At 36.6% G+C, this 21,705-nt stretch overlaps 2 protein-coding genes across 3 annotated transcripts; both read right to left on the reverse strand.

Moving 5' to 3' along the window:
* Positions 1 to 13,545: 13,545 nt before the first annotated feature.
* On the reverse strand, positions 13,546 to 14,010 carry LOC147492412 (protein FAR1-RELATED SEQUENCE 3-like). The gene has a single exon (XM_086567499.1). The coding sequence runs from the start codon at positions 14,008 to 14,010 to the stop codon at positions 13,546 to 13,548; it is 465 nt and encodes a 154-aa protein (XP_086423625.1).
* Positions 14,011 to 16,390: 2,380 nt separating this feature from the next.
* LOC147492413 (Pyridine nucleotide-disulfide oxidoreductase family protein) lies at positions 16,391 to 21,060 on the reverse strand. Of its 2 annotated transcripts, none has more exons than XM_086566978.1 (13): positions 20,904 to 21,060; positions 20,735 to 20,839; positions 20,510 to 20,623; positions 20,378 to 20,431; positions 20,177 to 20,293; positions 19,568 to 19,677; positions 19,405 to 19,478; positions 19,015 to 19,076; positions 18,692 to 18,890; positions 18,462 to 18,525; positions 18,277 to 18,344; positions 16,801 to 16,946; positions 16,391 to 16,689 (listed from the first exon to the last, which is right to left on the reverse strand). In XM_086566978.1, exons 2-13 carry the CDS (start codon positions 20,837 to 20,839, stop codon positions 16,462 to 16,464), a joined length of 1,341 nt encoding a protein of 446 aa, XP_086423104.1. In that variant the 5' UTR covers positions 20,904 to 21,060; the 3' UTR covers positions 16,391 to 16,461. The 2 variants fall into 2 exon arrangements, with proteins under 2 accessions (XP_086423104.1, XP_086423105.1); XM_086566979.1 differs by having other exon boundaries at positions 20,510 to 20,636.
* Positions 21,061 to 21,705: the final 645 nt, after the last annotated feature.

Consider the following 21,705-nt stretch of genomic DNA (forward strand, 5'->3'; position numbering starts at 1 on the left):
AACGAAGCATGTCGAAATGATTTCTACTAGTTAGTGATGTATTATATAGTCACGATATTTGGATATTATTATGGAAACCCTGCATGTTTTAAATGTTTTCTATAAGTAGACTATTTATTGGTTATGTGCGTTTCTACTGGGCATAGTTGTTTGCTCATGCTACATTAACATTTCAGCCGAGCCAGTTGCGGAGGAGGCATTCCCTAACCCTAGTGATGATGGTTATGGGGATTTGGGCAGATTTCCTTATGCTTGACGAGTGACAGGGTCAAGTATTTTGTGGTATAGGGTGAAATTAGTTCCTTTTGTTGTTTATAGAGAGTATTAGCTCCTTTTGGTTGTATAGAGAGAGCTTCGCTCATTTTGATGTAATACTTGATGTAATTGATTAGTTGTTACACTTAAACATTTGGTGGATGTATATACTGTTGTGTATAAGGTTGGTTGTATATATATGGTTGTTGGAAGGATGAATTATGCGATGTCCAGGTATTATGACAGGTTTTTGGTATACGAAATATCGATTAAAAAAAGGAAACTCTGCCGAAATTTCGTTAGAATTGGGATGGTGTCGGCCTCGAGATTCACTCCTCGTCCTCGGGATGTGTGTTGGGTCTTGGGGCGTGACATGATTTTATCCAAGTCTGCCTCATGTATGGAAAGCCCGAAAACTATTTCTATAATGCTATGAATAATATAAACAGATGCAATATTATACACTTCCAACATTTCATGGTTTATTACAATACCCTCTAGAATCCCCAAACCCTAAGAAGCAAAACTGATTTTCTTATCATGCAATCATCCTCCCCAGATTTAGTCTCATTGGACGTGTGACCCTACCCGTAAACAGAGTAGCAATGGAAAGATTACAGATACTTCGCTTATAGTTTAGACATTTTTGCTAGGTCTGCAAATCAATCTTATATGCGTTCATTTAAGGATGATACGGAGGGATTAAAGCAAAATAAAACAATTAGCCACTCCTCATATTCAAGTGGAACTTAACCGACTGCGAAAATTTCTTAAGTAAATAGTCAACTCAAGCAAAAGGTATCAAGTGAACTTTCCATTACCAATCGTTAACAAAAGAAACAATTTCCCTCTTAAAATACATAAATCAACGAATGAGCGACCACAGGTTGTTCTAAGAAGAGAGGAAGATGAAGAAAAAAGCTTATAAGACTTGAAAATAACCTCCATCTGATTTTATCCAAGTCTGCCTCATGTATGGAAAGCCCGGAAACTATTTCTATAATGCTATGAATAATATAAACAGATGCAATATTATACACTTCCAACATTTCATGGTCTATTACAACACCCTCTAGAATCCCCAGACCATAAGAAGCAAAACTGATTTTCTTAGGAGAATGGTGGACATATCAAAGACAAATATTATTAAACCAAACTCTTGTCTACTTATTAACTACTCCTCCTACACTCCCTTTCATCTCTTCTATATTCTCTTCGTTGTAACTTGTTCGCATGGATTCCGTGCCACTTCTCCCTTCTTTTCATTGTTCTCTAGGTATAGTTACACATGTGCAAGCTATGCTTGAAAAGCCGGGTTTAATCCCTATGTGTAATGCTACCTCAAAGAAGTCTCCATTCGCCCAAGGCGTTGGAGTAGCTGGAAGGCTTTCCTTTTCTCTAGTAACCAGAAAAGGGACTCTTTTACCATGTTTTAAGGCTGCAGAAACAACAACGATGCTTTACTCTCCTGATGTAGCCGCTTTGGATAGCAATTCAAATGGGCCAGTGGCAAAGAAAAGTGTAAATGGTGCAATTTTCCCTAAGGGATTTTAGGAATTAGTCATTGAAGTTTGTGATGAGATAGATGTGGCAGAACTAAAGCTAAAGATCGGAGACTTTGAGATGAATCTGAAACGTAACATTGGAGCAACAAGTACTTCAATACATGTTATTTCACCTTCGCCGACCGCTAGTTCAAAGTAAGCCAAGATGGCGAATCAGCTCCCACATCATCACCACCCTCACCACCAAAAGAGACCGTCAATCCATTTAAATATGTCTCTCCAGAGAATTCATCAAAGTCAGCATCCTTAGAAGCTTCTGGATCAAATGGATATGTCTAGTCTCATCACCAACAATTGGGTCCATTCGAACAGGAAGAACGGTGAAAGGAAAGAAGCAACCTCCCGTATGTAAAGTGGGTGATGTTATTAAAGAAGGGCAGATAATTGGCTATTTGGATCAGTTCGGCACCGAACTTCTTGTGAAGTCGGATGTTCTTTGGAGAAGTCCTAAAGTCCGCTGCTCGTTGATGGGGAAGCAATTGGCTATGGAGACCCTTTTCTTGCTATCTTGCCATCATTTCATGGAATTAAGGACTAGGGATGGAGGTCTAAAGATGATAGTACTCTGAAACTCTGATACTCAACTACTGTTTGTGAGAATAATGGAACTGCGGCTTTTTACTTCATAAAAAAAAAAACTGATTTTCTTATCATGCAACCATCCTCTCCAGATTTAGTCTACTAGAACGTGTGACCCTACCAGAAACAGAGTAGCAATGGAAATATTACAGATACTTCGCTTATAGTTTAGACATTATTCTCACTGAAGCGCATACAGTTACAAAACAAGCATCAACAGCTCTAAGTTATATCCATTCATGGAGCAAAATACAAGGCTAGATCAGAGCTCGTCGACAATTTATGGTAGCCGAGGGCCGGATTAGGCAGAAGAAACTAGAGAACCAATTGAAACTTGAAGCAAAGCTTCGCGAGCTTGAGGTAATGACTTTTATTCATGTCCGTTGGTTAGTTCTTAGAATCTCTATTCACTCGAACTTTGAACGCATCGGTTAAGGGGACCAGTGACGTGGTGTGCATTGTGTGGACTGGTGGTGCAGTGTGTGAACTGGTGGTGTGCAGTGTATGGTGGTTTGCATTGTGTGAACTGGTGGTGCAGTGTGTATGTGGATTGTTGGTGTGCAATGTAGGGTGGTGGACTGGTGATGCAGTGGTGTCAAAACGCAGATTTAGCAGTTTTAGAAATATAAAAAAGCTAAGCATATGGAGTGTTGCCTCCCTCCAACACCCAGACTACAAGATGCATGCATCATTGTGCTCTTGCGGCGATGGCTGTCACAAATCACAATGCCACACCGTTGCGATGATGAATATCATCACCAAAAAGAAAGGAAAATAGAAGAAGACGCTTTGGATTGCAATTGTCAGGATGGTGTCAATGTGTCATTAATGTAATTTTGCAAATACTGACTTAGATCAAATGTAAGGAAAATGACCTTGAACAATAGTAATGGTCCAATTTAGATCCGACAACACACCCAAGAGAGAAAAAGGGAAAGAAAAAAAGAAACCCTCATTTAAAACTTCCAGTCAACATAAAATATGAATTAACCGATAGAATTTTAGCCTATAATGAGTCTAGAAATAATTCCCACGAATCAAACACGCCCTACATATACTTTCAAATATTATCATTTATAGGCTTATACCTAAACCTCTAAACATTGAAACCCCTGTGGTAGTCTACAAATGTGCATGGGAGACAAAATTAGGCCTGAGGCAAAGTCTAAAAATAGGCATTTTGTAGTTTTGTACATTAGTTGCCAGAAAACATTTTATGAGGCCTTTTTGCCGCAGACATCAAAGCATCATAAAGTCGACAGACCTTCAATTGCAGAAGAGGGGAGTATCAGTTGGACCAAAGTTTCTTTGATGCATCCTTTGACAAGACAATTAACAACGGAGCAACTGGAGCAATTCTGAAGGACTCAGAAGGGGGAATTCTAGCAGAAGCATACAAAGAAGTCAGAGCCCAAAGACCTAAAGATGTAGAATACTTGGCAGCAGAGGTTGGGGCAATGCTAGCAACCAGGGAAGGGAGAACTTTTGTCCACCTAGTAGAAGATAACCAAGGAGTCATCACAACACTCAGGAAGCCAGAAGAAGCAAACTAGAGGATGACCAATGTGGTCGTAGCCATTTTGTAGACTCTGGAGAGAAGTAGTGCTAGGATTTGATTTTTGTAGACTCTATTATTCATTTACTTTAACTAAGTAATGAGATTTTGGGTGAAAGGATTGGTAACTAATAACTTTCTTGAACCTCAACTTTACATTATTACAGATTTCAAAGACATGGACAATGCAGACAATTCAGAATACCCTAACTTCTAGAGTTGATCAAGGTGTTGCCAAAATGTTAAGGCACTTTTTGTACTTAATATGGCCGTCTTCTTGGGTGTTACAAGTGACAATGTGACTGGCACATGTAAACTATACCCATATTTTAAAGAAAATAGTACACATGCCTCTTGAGTTTTCATTCTAAGGCTGAAATTGTCGATATGCTTCACAAACACACATACAATGATGAGCTTGATACTTACAATCTTTTGAACTACCTCCTTAATTTGTGGCATCATCAGCATATTCACCACTTTTGTCTTGTCGAGCTAAACACAACAAAAGAGATCTATCATCTTCATCAATAGGTATCCCAACTTCTATCTATTATCAATTACAAATAACCAAACCAACCAAGTAATATTAGATTACCTTCGTTGGTTTTATCTAACAAACTTAAATATAATATCTACTTACCATCTTATCGACAAGGCCATCATAATCTAATTTGCTTAGTCGATGGTTATACTTGTTCAAGTTTCTTCTTTCCAATTGAATCTTGTTTAGTTCCTAACAACCCAAATGAAAATAATATATTAGTTTATCACACCTTAACAAAATTATAAATTTATTAGAAATGAAAATTCAAAGGAAATGACAGATATATACCTGGAACTCTCCCGATAACCTTATTTTTACAAATTTCTCCCAATCTTGCTTCTTAACATCTGGATAGATTTTTGGTGGATTCATTAGATCGGGGTCATCTATGTAAGGTATGACAAAATATTTTGTGCAATAATTCTTAAATTTCCGCCATATATTACCACATTGCTGCAATCTTTTTTTCTTAAACTTAGGATCTGCCTCAAATTTTTCCTACAAATAACCAAGGCAGAGATGAGTCTGCACTTCTAGAAAGACAACAATAATAATTCAAAATCAATATAATAGGCAAAACAACCGCTTACCAACATTGAATCCCACACATCATCTTTTATTTGTTTGTCAACTTTCGTCCAGTTTGGGTACTCAGCTAGTGGAACCATATTTTTAACTAGTGTGCCAACCCAATTACTAAACTCACTTCGAATAAATGCACCTTTGATCTTTCTTTTCGCATTAAACTCCACCACAAGCTTACCTTTAAAATGCTTAGTGAGCTTTTTAGCTTGAGTCCTAACACTTGTAATATTGTCACCTTCCTCGATTGGATGCTTCCTTTTTTTCTGAGATGATTTGGCACTTGTTTTTGGATCCATATCTAACTAAACCTTAAAAAAAAAACTATAGAATAGGAAAATCATTAGAAGATGACATGATCAATAGCAATAAGCATGTCTATGGAAAAAACCTGAAATCATAATTTGAACAGAACCAAAATAATCGTAAGGCCAATACATAAAAGACAAAAGTTGGTCACAATCTCTTATTAACAAACCAAATTTCGATTCCACCACAAAAAGCAATGAAAACTAATAAATCAAGAAGTTTTTTTTATGTTCAACCCAAGTGCCCTCACAATCTTCACGGACGTAAACTGACTGAGATTCGTCATTAACATCCAATGAGTCAACATTTGGCAATTCAACAAAATTGTCATCTCCTACATGAGCATCAACGAGCTCATCATCGTTATCGTCGTCGTATTCATGAAAGCATCTTTGAGGAGATTCTATAACAACTTACCATGTTGGGTCAAGTTGATCAGGTACATAGAAAGCTTGCTCGGCTTGAGAAGCTAGGATGAAGGAATCAGATATATGGCCAACTCTACCAAGATCCACTAAAGTGAAACCCATGTCATCCTTCCTAATTGCATTCTTGCCATCAACCCAGTCACACTTGAACATTGGAATCTTGAAATTTGTATAATCGAGCAACCATATTTCAACAATAACACCGTAGAAAGACATGTTCGAAAAAATCGGGTTTTAATCCTTTGCGCTTGAAACCTATGGTGTTGTTGCCACTGTTTTGATTTACTCATAAAGCGTCTTGCTGTTTCATGGCAAAACGATAACCATTAGTGACATAGGTAGAATATTTGTAAACATGTGCCAAAGGCCCCTTCGATACCCACTTCAAGGTGTTTGACACCTTGTTGTCAGGATTTCCCCTCTCGAGCAAAACCTGTGCATTGTTGTGTAAACATTTTAGTCCTAATCTAAGTTAAATTAACATACAAAAATAACAAAAACAAAAAAATACCAATTTATAATATACCTTGTCTCTAAGCCAATCACTAAATGAGCGATTGTGTTCAGCATGCAACCATGTGGGTTTTTTTTACTTACGAGGTTGTTGTTCCTTCAGATAGTTCATATGTTCTCTATCATGTTAGGCCACAAAATAAAATAGTTAGCTATCGGAATCCGAAACCAATGAACTAAAATAGACTTTTAAAGTGAACAACTAAAGAAACCTTACTCGATGTAAGGCTGAACATCTCTTGTGTTTTGCAACACATTGAAATGTGCCTGGTCCAACGTTTTTCTATCTACTTGACTATGGGTACTTCCTCGGGGAAGATTACCAGATGATATCAAATCTGTGGTAGTGTTATCTTTACGGAGAGGAATCCCAATTGCATCTAAATCAGGTAAGAATTCGCTACAAAATTCAATTGCTTCCTCTGCAATGTAATTCTCAGCAATACAAGCTTCCGGTCGATTTCGATGCGTATAAAGCCCTTTAACACGGTCATGTACCTAAGAGATTGCACAATAGTAATGTTTATAAAGAAAAACGCATTAAGAAATATTAAAGGGTAATATATAATTCATTGTACCTCTCAAATGTATACATCCATCGGTAGAATACAGGACCACAAAGATCAACTTCTCTGACAAGGTGCACTGTTAGATGAATCATAACGTCGAAAAATGATGGCAGAAAATACTTTTCCAATAAACATACCGTGAGCACAATGTCTTCCTGAATTTGAGGCAATTTTTCCTTATCTATTACTTTCAAGCAAATAGCCTTAAAAAAAGAACATAACCTAATAATTGCACATCTCACATTCTTTGGCAAAATTGTTCTTATTGTAACTGGAAGAAGTTGCTACATCAAAACATGACAGTCGTGCGACTTCATATTTTGTAGTTTTAGATCTTGCATCGAGACAAGAGGCCTAAAATTCGAAGAGTATCCACTTGGGACTTTTAACTCATGCAAAGTTTTGAATAGTCTTTTTTTCTCATCTCTAGATAGTGTGTGACAAGTCGGAGGCAAGAACGATCGCTTTTCCCCAATTGTTGGAGCCAATTCTGTCCTTAGACCCATTTATTGGAGGTCAAGACGAGACTTAATGGTATCTTTATTTTTACGTGGAATGTTAAGTAGGGTCCCAACAATACTGTCTCCGTGTGCATAAAATCCACATTATGTCAGAGTTCTAGATATCTCCAGTATGGAAGCTAAAAAAAAACTGATTTCTTCTTAAAACAATTGGTAGCACCCTTAATGGTTCCCTTTGTTCCCCATATGACTTTGATACCTTCAACTTCTTCCAGTACTTTCAAACCAGTTAAGGGTTCAGGTGCCTCCCGCAACTCTGTTTTACCATTGAAGGCTTTTTTTTTGTCTTTGATATGGATGATAGTGCGGAAGAAATCTTCTATTGACTGTGTACACATTCTTCCTAGAGTGTTTAAGCCTGGTTGAGGACGTGCCCTCGCAGCAAATAGGACAAGCAAAATAACCTTTCACAGTGCACCTAGAAAGATTGCTATACGCAGGAAGATCATTAATTGTCCATAACAAAACAGCTTTAAGTATAAATGATTCATGACGGTACACATCATAAGCCTCCACCCCTATCTCCCACAGAACATGTAAGTCGTCAACCAAGGGTGCCAAGTAGACGTCGATATTGTTTCCAGGTTGATTTGGACCTGATATCAACATCGTAAGCATCATATACTTTCTTTTCATGCATAGCCATGGTGGGAGGTTGTATGTGACCAGCATAACATGCCATAAACTGTACTTAGTACTAAGAGTACGGTGTGGATTGACTCCATCGGCTAAAAGTGCTAGACGAAGATTTCTGGATTCTGCTGCAAATTCTGGCCATTTTTCGTCAACCAACTTCCATGCTGGAGAGTTTGCTGGGTGGCGCATCTTACCATCAACCACCCTTTCATCGGCATGCCATGTCATTGACTTTGATGCTTGGGCAAATTGAAACATCTTCTTGAATCTTGGAATTGGTGGAAAATACCACAAAACTTTTGCTAGTACTCCACCTGATTTGTTGGTCGCTCTCTTGTTCTCTTTATATCTTTAGACTCCACAAATAGGGCACATAGTTTCATCTTTGTATTTAACACCCCTAATGAGTATACAATCATTTGGATATGCATGTATTTTCTCGTACTTTATCCCATAAACAGACAATGTCTTCTTGACTCCATTCAAGGATTTCGGCAAGAGATTTGGTTGAGGAAGCATCTGTCCCAGTAGCTTCAACAACTTCGAAAAACTTGTGTCAAACCACCCACTATTTGCTTTCAGATTAAATAAAATAATAACTATTGATAGCTTTGTGAATTTTGAGCAACCTGTAGGAACCGTTATTTCAGAATGACTATTTCTGCAAACCGCGAACACCACGCGTAGCGGAATTAATGGGTGTCCACGATTTGTGATTGGAAAACATACCTTTGAATCCGATTTAGATAACTCTGAGAATCCAAGCTTTATCAAATCCGAAATCAACCCCTTGATCTTCTGTTGTATTCTTTTAGAACATATTGGATGTTATGTGGGCAACGATCTACCAATCCCTTTCTTTCTCACAAAGCTAGATCCAATTTTGGATCTATCTTTCCTTGCCTCTTTTCTAATCCAGTGAATAGTCAATTTCGGCCAGAGATAGATTATTCTATTTATAGGCTACAACAGGGACCATGAGGAGAAATTAGGGTTGGGCCTCCTGACGGGCTTGGGCTTCCCATGTTCACCCCGAACACACGGCCCAAGTCCGTCAACAAATGGCTTATTCCACTAAAGGCCATTGTTGCACTACCACCCTAATCCCAAATTACGTGTCAGCGTTTATGGGCTCCATATTATATGCTCGTTGATCTCCCCGTGTTTAAGATATCGAATGTCCGTTGATTAAGTCAAGTTACTGACAACTACATTAATCAACTTCTTATGTCCTTGAGTAGTACCACTCGACCTCATTGTCATGTCAGAATAAATCCACCTGTAGGGTTTACATGACAATCTTTTTAAGCTCCTCAAGGGAACATCATCAACCCGACTTCTTGCGGGACACGGATTCCTTCTATAATCAACAGCATACCTTACATACAATGTCATTACCCAATCCATCGAGTTTGTTGATTCACAAATGAATCTCACTCATTGATGATTTAAAGCAATGTACAATGCATGTAAGTGCCCGTTATTATATCCGGATTAGGAGGACAAGCATCCATAATAACAGAGGCGTTTGTTCTCTTATATAGTCAGTATAAGAAGAAACAACCTCACTTGGTCCTGTTCAATACACACAAAGTGTACTAGTGTAATCCTATAGTCAAGATAGACTAATACCAAATTATACTACAACCGTACTAATGGTTTGTCCAAATCCATCTAGGTTGTGAATGATTACTTATACTTTATAAGGTACTGATGATATGATCTTCTGTGTGTTCACACCATATCATCTACAACATAAAGTATTAGACACATGCATATAACTAATAGCATATATAATATGCATAACATTTGCCTATATGATTCTCATTCAAAATATAAAGAATTAGAGTTAATAAAAAAGTAATGCTTTTAGTGTATAACCCTATCACCCTATCACCTCGTACAAAGGCGTTTCGGCATCTTCAAGCAATTCCTTAAATTTCTCGGGATCAGTCGTATAATGGTCCTCTACAGCCTTCGCCATTTTTCTCATGTGTTCAACATCTTCAGGAGTCTCAATCTCATCATAATATCCAACATCTTCAGGAGTCTCAATCTCATCATAATGTCCAACATCTTCAGAAGTCTCAACCTCATCATAATGTCCAAAAGTGTCTTGTTCTGTAAAACTAGTCGGGGTCTCAGAAAATAGAGAGCTTTCGCCATGAAACTGCCAAATAGTGTAACCTTGGCTAATACCACGTTCGAAAAGATGATTTCTGACCTCACTCTTAGTTAACTCGTTGATATTTGAACAATCTCTACATGGACAACGTATGAAACTTCCTTCTTCCTTTCCAACACTAATTAACCTTTCAACTCCTTGAATATATTCGCTTGTTAACCCGTCCTTGGACATCCAAGACTTATCAATATCGTAGCAAAATGCAACAAACCGATCTCTTTCCTACAAACCGTAGCAAAATGAGCATGTGTATGTAATCTTGTAATTCATATAATCTTACAAACCATAAAATAGTAATGAAATCAATGGTGTGCAACAAATACAGAGTGATATAATAGCAGTGACAGAAACGAAACGTAAACTTTAATCAAAATCATTCGAGATTAATTTTCCTATATAGACTCAAAAACGAAATGTAAACTTTCGACAACAACAAATAATGAGTTATAATGAGATATAATGAGATATCAACAAATAATGAGATATAATGAGTTATATATAATGTGGAGAACTTGTTCTTTTGTTCTACTGACCCCAGGCATATAAAACTATAAGCGATACATATATTTCCAAAAAACAGGACCACCAGCATTAATGTAAGTGAGGTGAGATTAATATGGTTCATGTGTTCCAGTGAAGCAAACAACATATGCATTACGAGTTTCAGGTTAACTCAGGATTCATGTAGTAGTAATTCTCTTCAACGTATTCAACAACTGCAAGTGTCATATTAATAAGGTTTATACCTATTTATCCTACATTTAGACCTTCTACAAGAAATACACAATTAAAATGAGTTTGTGTGTGGATATCAACCATTCACAAGTTTGTGTGTTTTGAGAACATCCGATAAACAGGCAAATTTGTAGCTGCCTCCTTCCAATGTCTCTCACAGCACAACCTTCCAATTCCCTTTCATGTCTCTCACATGTCTCTCACAGCACAACCTTCCAATTCCCTTTCATTCAATCTCGAATGTTATTGATCAAAGTTTACGTTTCATTTTTTTATCGAAGTTTACGTTTTGTTTCCTGTATAGACTCAAACATTTCGTTTTTTATCAAAGTTTACGTTTTGTTTCCTGTATATACTCAAACATTTGACAGCAACAAATACAGAGTGCTATAATAGACTCAAAAACAAAACTTTGATCGGATTAATTTTCAATAGCATCCAAAACATCAGACAATTAAATAAAAATGAAAAAAAAATATTACCTTTATTTTCTTCTTGCTCGCGAGAGAGAGAGAGAGAGAGAGCTAGAAAGCGAACCGGAGAACGAGTGATGGACAAGAGATGGGTGAGGAGTGCGCGTGGTGCAATAAAACGCCGGTGAGAAGTTGGGAGGAAGAACGGTTGCGAGACAAAGTTTTTCTTTTTTGTTTTTCTTCTTCTGGTTTTTTTCTTTTTTAACCCTAAGTGATGAGTACGAAGTGATTTAAACGACCTTCAGTTTCTATTTCTATTCCCTTTCTATTCCTTTTCCTTTTAGGTTTAGTAAGTTAGTTGTTTTTGGGAGGGAACCTAGAAATATAGCCGCGCGCCCAAATCATGACTTTTAGTTTCATGGCATACGAAGCAATTACTCGTACTCGTGTCGCTTATTTTTTTTTATAGTGAACTCGTGTCGCTTATTTATTTCAATAATTTGTTAATTTTGTTTTCGATATTTTTACACCCAGAAGTGACACAACAAGGCAAACCACTAGTGTCACTTTCAAATAATATGACACAAAAAATAAAATTACTTGTGTCACTTTTCCTAGAAGCAACACATCAGCCCTCGTTCTATAAAAAAGTGACACATCAAAACTCTGTGTGTCACTTTTTTCTAGTAAGTGACACAAGACAAAAAAAATAAGTGACACAAAAAGCCCTTCTTTTAGCGAACCCAACGGTCCTTCCACACTCGACAAGCATATCATTCCACACTCTTATTTTTTAATTTTTCTGGACAATTTCTGGGGTTGTGCTTAGCAATCTTATTACAACTTTTACACATTCTTCCTGAATTCTCTAAGGCTTTCTCCCTGAGGCCTTTCATTCTCTCCGCTTTCTTCTTCCTCCCCTTCATTTGAGAAATGTTAGGATTTAAAACCAAGAGCTAAAAAGAAGATTTAAGAGTTAAAATAAAATAAGATTTTTATCATTGCAAAGATAAACAACAAACTAAATAAATTACCTGTGAGATATCAACTATAGACTCTTCAACTGGAGGTGCTTCATTATTCATTGTATCTGTTTTACTAATAGTTTCCTTGAGTTCCGAAACTGCAATAAACATTTCACTCATCTTCTGAATAAAATATGCATATGTCTCAACACTAGTCGATGCATCATAAGCCAATTGAGTAGCAACCTTGATACAATGGGCAACTCTTAAAGGCTCATGGTCTTCATGACCGGCCACTAGTCCACCATCAAACACCGCTCTATATGTGTTTGTCTTTTGCGTCCACCGTTTCAAAATAAAATGATCTGGAATCTCTTCGATGTTATAACACTGAAAAAGCTTTAAAATGCGAGCACAAAGTAATCCTTCGAACTGAAAATTCTTACATTCACAGTCACCCTCCAAGGTTCCTCTATTAAAAGTCACTTTCCAAATTGAAGTTTGCTTGATGTCTCTTGTCTTCACCGTATAAATTCCAGTTCCATGTATGTCTATCTCTTCTCTAACAATTCTATATTTCATCTTAGCCTTTTCTAAATGTTTCTTGAATTTATTGAAATCACTAATGGTATAAACTTTACTTGCATGCTTGAGGAGGAAAGCATCATTAGCCACAATGCGAGAAGTATGTTCGGTGCGGTAATCAGATTCCCTTTCATTCCTGGCTATCGATTCCAAAGACCTCTCGTTACCATGGACAAATTCCATAAGTGTAGTCGTCAAACTAAAGAATTGATCATAATGAGAATTCATTAATTCACTTCGCCCAGTCGTATGCATACCAGCAAAAAAAATGTCATTGTGATAAGCCGGAACCCAAGACGTACGGTTTTTATATATTTCTGTCAACCAAGTATTTTCAGTCAAGTCATATTTCAACAGTAGTGCATACCACCTTCTTTCAAAATCAGCAATCCTATATGACTTCCAAATAATATATGTAAGCTCTGAACACAATGTATCGAGCTTATGGTAGACAAAGGACAACTTCTTTGAATTTTTTTGTATAATGTGCCAAAGACAAAATCGATGTCGAGTAGTAAGGAAAACTCTTCTAATTGTTGCAGTCATCACTAAATCTTGGTCAGTAAGTATTGAAGTTGGTGGACGACCACCTATGGCTACAAGTCATGTCTGAAACAACCACACAAATGTCTCTTCTGTCTCATCAAGTAGCAGGGCACAACCAAACTGAATAGACTGCATGTGGTGATTGACTCCAGTAAAAAGGGCAAAAGGCATACTGTAAATATTAGTTATATATGTTGTATCAAAAGATACGACATCCCCAAAGTGCTCATATTGGACACGGGACCTTCCATCAACCCAAAAGAAATTTATTGCAACCCCTTTTGTATCTAATTGAACGGCATTGTAGAACTGAGGATTTTCAACACTCTTTTGCCTAAAATAGTGAAGTACGGCAGTAGCATCATTGTCTTTAGGCATTTTTCTCGTCAAACCATAATGGTGGTTCCAACATTGCTTTCTCCTAAACCCAATCTCATCCCCATGGAAAACGTCTGCTACTTTCCCTACAGGTATATCGTTGTCATGAAAAACCTCTGTCAAACACTTCGCAGCTTCAGGCATATTTTTGTTACCTTTCATATATATTACCTTTCATATACTGCCTTTTTGTTACCTTTCATAATGGTTGTTTCCAGCGAAGCTCACATCCTATATATTTTCAATTTTTCTTTTTGTAACTTGCATTATAGCTTGGCAACCACACCTAACAGTCGAAGTATTTCTTGAAACTACACCTTTACTTTCTTCTTTCTTGTTATGGGCCCCTTCACATGAGCAAACCAATAGACAACTAGAATGGAATTCCACACCCGTTTGTTTTTTATCTGTAGTCCGAACACGAATCTCAAATCCCTCCTATTTACCAAACTCTCTATAGTAAGTCTTTGCTTCATCAACACTATGTGGAGCAACTAATATCTCGACATCTTTACTTTGGGAATCAGTACAACGAGAAGAAGACCCGTCAACAGCTCCAACATTCCCTTCCATTTATAGAAAATTCAAAAAGCGAGAAAAATATCAAACGGAATAAATGCAGAACCATAACGAAATAAATATCACGCGACTCCCATATTAAATTTCCAATTTTAACTCTTAAAAAAATTAGACATTAATTAAATGTGGGTGTGCGCCTATTAGTTGTGCTCTATCTATAGGCGTGTGCCTATTAAACTAACCACGCACAAATACTAGAAAAAATGAAAAACGTGAAAGGTGGGTGGTTGGGTTTCTTCCAAACATTTGATACACTAAAACAAAATAGAAATAACTCACCAAAAAGGTAAAAAGTTTCAAACTTGAATTGTTTTCTTTAGGCGAGGAGAGCGGTCGGAGATTTTATGTAGAAGGAGAGAGAGTTCATCAAGCTCTCAGCTGGGATTTGTTAGGAGAGATCAATTTTGTTGGGTGGAAGGGGAGGAGCTGGGATTTGTTGGGAGAGATCGGTTTTGCTGGATGGAAGGGGAAGAAGAGTCGGGTGGTTTGTTCGTGGGTTTTTTTTAGAATAGAAAATCAAATGACTAAGTTACCATCCTTAATTCCTTAGTTAAATGAGATCAAGATCTGGGCGTTGGATGGACTATAATCCAATGGATGTAGTGAGCTGTCAAGGTAGCCATCCCTTATAAATATATATATATATATATATAAATATATATATATATATATATATATATATAAGATATCAAAATAAAGAATATAAAAACTCAAAATGTTTATTTATATATTACTAAATTTTATTTATTAGTGTAATATGTAGTTTTCATAGTATTTAATGTTATAAATAATATAAAAATAAAACCTATAACCTTAAATATATAGTTTATTTAACTTATTATTGAATGATATAATTATTTATATCAATATTTAAAAAGTGAGTTGTTGGTGCGGTACTTTTGTGTGTTTAGTACATATATTTTTAATAAAATCAATAAAAAATGTGTAAATAGTGAATATCTTAAGAACTAAAATAAAAAATCGGAACCGAAAATACCCGCTAGGAACCGATAGTTATGGGATGGTTCTACAATTTATAAAAATAAAACCTATAACCTTAAATATATAGTTTATTTAAGTTTTCTTATTGAATGATATAATTATTTTATATCAATATTTTTAGAACCGCAAAAAAAAATCAGAACCGTAAAATTAAATGGTTCTTGGTTCTTACAACACTAAAAATCGGACCAAAACCGTTGACACCCCTACTAGCTATAAGTGAACTATAAGCCTAGAAACACAACCTTGAAATACCAAAAATATAATATCACTAACCGTCTAACTGATTATGTGGAGCCCATCATGCCTCTGTTTAACTAATTATTTTCTTTTATGCATTTTCATAAATAACAAGTTGCACTATGGTTAAAACATTCCCAATGCAAATTAGTATTTTTCACCTCCACGTAGACTCAATTTTCCCTTTTTGATACCGTTTTAGTAAAAAACAAGATGAGGGTCCCCAATGCATAAGTAACTTTGAATCTCGAATGGAATGTTAACATTCCGTCTGAATGTAAAAATAAAAATATAAAATCGAAAAAACAGCTAGACAGACAGAAACATTCTATCTGGAAAGAAAAAAAATCAAAAAAATCAAAAAAATTCAAAAAAAAACACTGAAAAAATATAAAAAAAACACACGAGATGGAATAAAAGATTCCATCCGAAACTCACAACTCAGCAACTATCTCGATAGCAACTACTACTCTCGTTTTGACTTAGTGACAAGTGACCGACTTTGTCACTCTTGCATTGGGCAAAGATTTTTTGATAAAAAACGGTGAAAATTCTCAATTTCCCTCAATACTGACTTGCATTGGGAATGCTCTTAATAAGTGTTGATTTTCTTTTTCTCCCCTTGGGCATCCAGTTCACCAAGTAGAAGAATTTAGGACCTATTTAGCATAGATTAAGATTCCTCAAAATAACCGGAAGAAAATTTCGCAGAAGTCTTCTTTTACTCAAAATTTCCTATACCGTGCTAGAAATAACTATGATTGATTACTTGTTTTACCCTTCTGCAACTTTCAACAATTCCCCCCATCTAACAATTTTTTCTCTGGGTTTGTTTCTTAAACTACCCATGCATTTCTCTTTCGAATCAATCTTATCCCAGCCACTGAATGGCACAATTTTTACATCCCTGCTGTCCAATAACTGCTGTAGTCCCTCTCGGCCAGGCTTTTGCAAAGTAGAAGTCAGTACCCCTTGATCCAGGTCTTCGGAGATACTTGCTACCTACATGTTATCAATTTGATTAGCAAGTATAGCATTTGCATCAAACTGCATATAACCCAATAACAAAGTAACATGTGTTCCATCTTTTTATACCAAAGGGGGCAAGCTTACCGTCTCTTCAGCACAATAGAGGTTTGTAGCAACTATACCAGTCGGTCCTCTCTTTAACCAACCCACCACATACAAGCCATTCTCAAGGATCACTGGCTCCATAGATGTATTACTCAAAACCCTGCCTCTAATGTTTGGTACCACACCTAGTATAACCATGTGCAACAATACTTCAATTCTACATGAAATATCTAAAGAAAAAACAACTAAAAAGGGTAACGAACTTTGCCCAAAAATTCAATTGGAGTAACAATTTTTTTTTTACGTCGATTGGGGTAACGAACTTAGTAAATTGGTCAATAAGAGAAATCCGTTAACAAGCCGTTAGCAAAGCACATACGTGGCAGTCAAATTTCACCATATATTTTGAAGAAAATTATTGACACCCCCTCAAAATTAATTAATTTAGAATTTCCCCCACTATCACATTTGATCTAACGGCTCATATCAAAAATATTTTGATGACTACCAAATTAAAATTGGATGGTCTAAAGTCATGCCACATGTAACACTGTTTAGCTAGTTCATCGGTTTTGACTTTTAAGTTTAACTCAAAGTCTGTATCTTTCTCACGTCCAATTAATTACCAGTAAGAAATTTTAAAAGAACCACCATCAAGGGTCCTCCACCGGCGGTCATTAATTGCAAGTATAAAAATTGTCGACTCGAAGGCCAAAGAAGAAACTATATGGACTTCCTTGTACCTAATTGCTACTTATAGAAATTTCAATCACTACTTAGAATTCTCATGATATGGCATCCCCACTAGTGTTTCAAAGAAGCCAAATTGGGAAGCTAGCCCATAGTATTGTTAATTTCTTTGAATTGGTTGAAAATTTTATGGATATTAAATTTGGGGAAGAGTGGTGGTGTGCCGGCGGCGGGAATGGTGGGTGGAGATGGCGGTGGGTGACTGATGATGTGAGGAAGAAGATGACCTTAACACCATTGATTTAACACATTTAAAGGGATGGTCCAGATTAAACCATGTTTCATTCTAAGTTAAAGGTTTTCTTCAATCTCATCCATTGGTTTTCATTTTATGGGTTGTAGAGATGTCACCATCTATCAATTAAACTTAAAAGGATCCAAAATGAGAAAGTGGAGGTATTTTGAATTAATTAATTTTGTAGAGAGTATCAATGTTTGTCCCAAAAAAGAAAAGGTAAAAACAAACTGCCACCTAAGCACATTTCAAACGGTAGGGTAACAGATTATCCTGATTGACAAACTTACTAAGTTCGTTACCTCAATTGACGGAAAAAAAAGTTTGTTATCCTAATTGAATTTTCAGGCAAAGTTCATTACCTTTTCTGGATACTTTTTCAATATCTAAACAATAAATAGGTTGCAAATAAGTCATGGCAGTTCGGTTGCAACCTTGCACACAATATATGCTTACTGAGAAGTCATACACATGAAAATTACATAAATCCATGAGACAGACACAGAAATTACAGAAAAATCAACCGTTACCTTTATGGTTATCAAATGGCAACCCATCTACTGGCACTGATTTGTAACCAATACTTTTCAACACCAGACTGCATATGTAAAACAAAATGTAAACAATGACATTTACGCTAGTAAAAATTACTTTAAACGACTGAAATGTTGTAATAGATAATGTAGCTGCCCACAGATTTCTTTTGATATGTTACCCGCATTCAAGGTCTTCAAATTGCCCAGTACCGACAGCGGACTGTCTTCCAGACCCACCATTTTCTGTAAAATTGGAAAAACCAAAACATACTTTGTTAATTAGAGTCGGAACAGAACATACATACAATGCATAACGAAGCTAGAAAATTTTGACCAATCAAAAAGTGACAGTAAAGGTTGCCTGCTACATGTAATCTGTCAGAGACAACCATAAAGCAAAAGAGCTTACCTTTAAGAACCGTTTTCTCTAAGCGTAATCCTGTGACCTTGCCACCATTGTCATCTGACTGCAAAAACTTAACCGGTCTGCGGAAAAACACAAAATGAAGTTCTCGCTGACCAGAAATGGGATGTGATGACTGGGAAGTGGCTGCTTTAGAGAGCAATTCATAAACCCGTCTGTGGATGCGACTCTTACTCAGTTCTTCCTTGATCAAGTGGAAATGTAAAATGGTCAAGTGGGAAACAAAAGATCGAGCAGAGTAAAATTATACTGTAATAATTGTCAGATAGGACTACATCAGGATTCACTTTAAGACTGAAATAACATACCTCGTCGAAAGTTGATTTTGATAGATCATCTTCCAGAATGTGAACATACAGATCTTTGATACCTGCAGCGGCATGCACATTTCCACCGTATGAGATGCAACAGTAGAACGCATTGTCACAGCATCATTCTCAAGGTTCAATTGTTACAAAATCAGCTTGTAGTGACATGACAAATAGTCTAAGATGGTTAAATCAGAAACTACCATGCGAGAGATGCATGGGAGACAATATGAGGCAATCGACCATAGTCTACAATTGATTAACTTCTTGAGCCCATTTTAAAACTGATCAACCTCCAGTCGAACCTAAAGCCATAAATAAAAACTGGGATGTTTTCCATGAAAATAAGAACATCACTAGATACATTCCACCCGAAGTTTGGAGAATTACCAAGAACCTCTCGCAGTTCCTTTGCAGTACAAGCAGCCTGCACTGGACCGCGCCTCCCAACCAAATACACCTTCCTATAATCATATAATTGAACAACAGCTTGAGTCCAAAGAAGGTAAGTTTAAAAACCACTGTAGTTGCTATTAACAGTAAGAAGAGTTACCTGATAGAGCTCGTCTGCAAAGAAGCCAAAGCATGATATGCAATATCTGTTTTTGCTAGTTCTGTGGTTGGTCGTAGAAGAATGCGAGCAACATCAAGAGCTACATTACCCTGAAAGTTGAAACAATTTATACATGAACGAGGCACACATACTATATGAGTTAGTTGCTCATTTAAACTATAGCGCTTATTTAAGACCACCAAAACAGTGCCACTTTAAGCACAAGGACAAAAAAATGAATTTCATTCACAGACTAAACTGAACAGATATATAAAGCATGCTAATACTTCAAAGCATTTTTAAGGTGGGAAGAAATAACAACACATTCCTTGCGAAGGATATACTTGTATCAGCATGAAAACTAAACATTAGTTCAAAGGTTTAGAACTTATATAGTTATACTCCATTGCTCAAAAACATAAAGACTCATGGCTCACCAAAGGACCAACACAAAAAATGATGTGGCTGCCAGGGACGAAATATTCTAACTGATTTCAACTTATACACACATCCCCAACAATAACTATAAATAGTCTCTCATATAATACTACTTCTATGCTTCCTTTACTGTTTGAGTAAAATTGAAAATAGAATAAAACTAGACAATACCTGACCAAGAATGACTGCTGTATCAGTGTTCTTCAAGTCAGGGTCCAAATTGCTAAAGTCTGGGTGTCCATTATACCACCAAACAAACTCTCTAGCAGAGTAAATTCCCTCCAAATCCTGTAACCATACATGCCGAGACAATAAGAATAGACAGAACATAAATTTCTCCCGACGTTGATATTTAGCATGTAGGGAGCATACTTCTCCAGGAATGCCCACAACCCGGTCACTTTCTGCACCATAAGCAAGCACCACCTGCTCTCAATTATGTATCATATCAGTCATACAGAATAGTTAAGATATAAAAACTCTCTTGTATATAGAAATTCTTACCACGTGGTACATATCGTGAAGCTCAGAGAGTGATACAGATGACCCAAGAGACACATTTCCGAAAAAGGAGCACCTCTCGTTTAATGCAACTCGAGAAAACTGGTTAACCACAATCTGTTGCAAGTTTCTGGTAAACATAAGCTCAATTAAAGTATTTTTATTTTTATTTTTTTGAACAAAATGCTACTACTCTAAACTCGATTAGATAAACAAAAAAATAGTCACCTTTGTTTCTGGGTGATCAGGTGCTACTCCAGACCGAACTAATCCAAATGGTGTCGGTAACCGGTCAATAATATCGACTTCAGCTTCTTTATGTGCTTTTAACATCTAAAATAATTAATTAAGATTAAACGAGGAGTGGTTAAAAAAAAGGGTAAAAATAAAAACGTACCTTTTCCGCTGTGTAAAAACCAGCAGGTCCACTTCCTACTACACAGACACGGAGAGGTTTAGAAGATAGCGAAGAAAAACATCTTCTTACGTGGAAGTTGGCCAATTTGCTTCATCTTTGTGTTTGTTTTTTTTTCTATTTCACTCTCGTTTAGGCTGAAGGGGTTATTGTGAATCAAACAGATGAAACGCGAAAAACCAAAAGATGCGGACCTAAGTCTAAACAACCAGGCCCGGGTCAGCCCAAGTTCAGGGCTTAGGGCGTGACCAAAATGGCACTTTTACTGAAGGAGAAAACAAAATTTAGGCCTGAAAAGTTAAAAACGGAGGCCTCTTCTATTATAATACTTTTGAAGGGGTTAGGGGGATGATTAGAGCAAGTCCAATGGAGAGATGCTAAAAGCACTTTTAGTTGTAACACAAAAACAGTTCCAATAGTTGTTTCTTACTTTGAAGTGCTAAAAAGATACGACTGTCCGTTAGTTGTAAATATAAGTCGAAATTTAATGCACGGGCGGCAAAATTTGGATCATCCGTCTCCCGAAACTTAATTATGGTAGCTGCTAGACAAGGCCACAAATTTAACTGAATTTTTAAGACCCTTCTAGCAGTCCCATTAGAATGACATTTTGGTGTTTGTATGTCATATAACACTCCATTGGGCTTGTTCTTATATGAACTCCATCTCAAGTGACTAATAAAATAAAAATCCACTGCCTAAAAACCAATGAAATAGAAAGATGATCTTTTTTATAGAGATGTTCTCCACACAATAGAAAATATTAGCTCATTTGAAATGTGTA

Source organism: Coptis chinensis, chromosome 6, assembly GCF_015680905.1.
Source record: "Coptis chinensis isolate HL-2020 chromosome 6, ASM1568090v1, whole genome shotgun sequence".
NCBI lineage: Eukaryota > Viridiplantae > Streptophyta > Magnoliopsida > Ranunculales > Ranunculaceae > Coptis > Coptis chinensis.

What these genes read in the sequence shown, in the direction of transcription:
- LOC147492412 (XM_086567499.1), bottom strand. Translation starts at nt 14,010, where the DNA reads ATGCCTGAAGCTGCGAAGTGTTTGACAGAGGTTTTTCATGACAACGAT.
- LOC147492413 (XM_086566978.1), bottom strand. Translation starts at nt 20,839, where the DNA reads ATGTTAAAAGCACATAAAGAAGCTGAAGTCGATATTATTGACCGGTTA. An exon ending in CAAAATCAACTTTCGACGAG is followed by an intron (nt 18,891 to 19,014) that starts GTATGTTATTTC and finishes CACTTGATCAAG; the next exon opens with GAAGAACTGAGTAAGAGTCG. An exon ending in TCTATTGTGCTGAAGAGACG is followed by an intron (nt 16,690 to 16,800) that starts GTAAGCTTGCCC and finishes GATAACATGTAG; the next exon opens with GTAGCAAGTATCTCCGAAGA.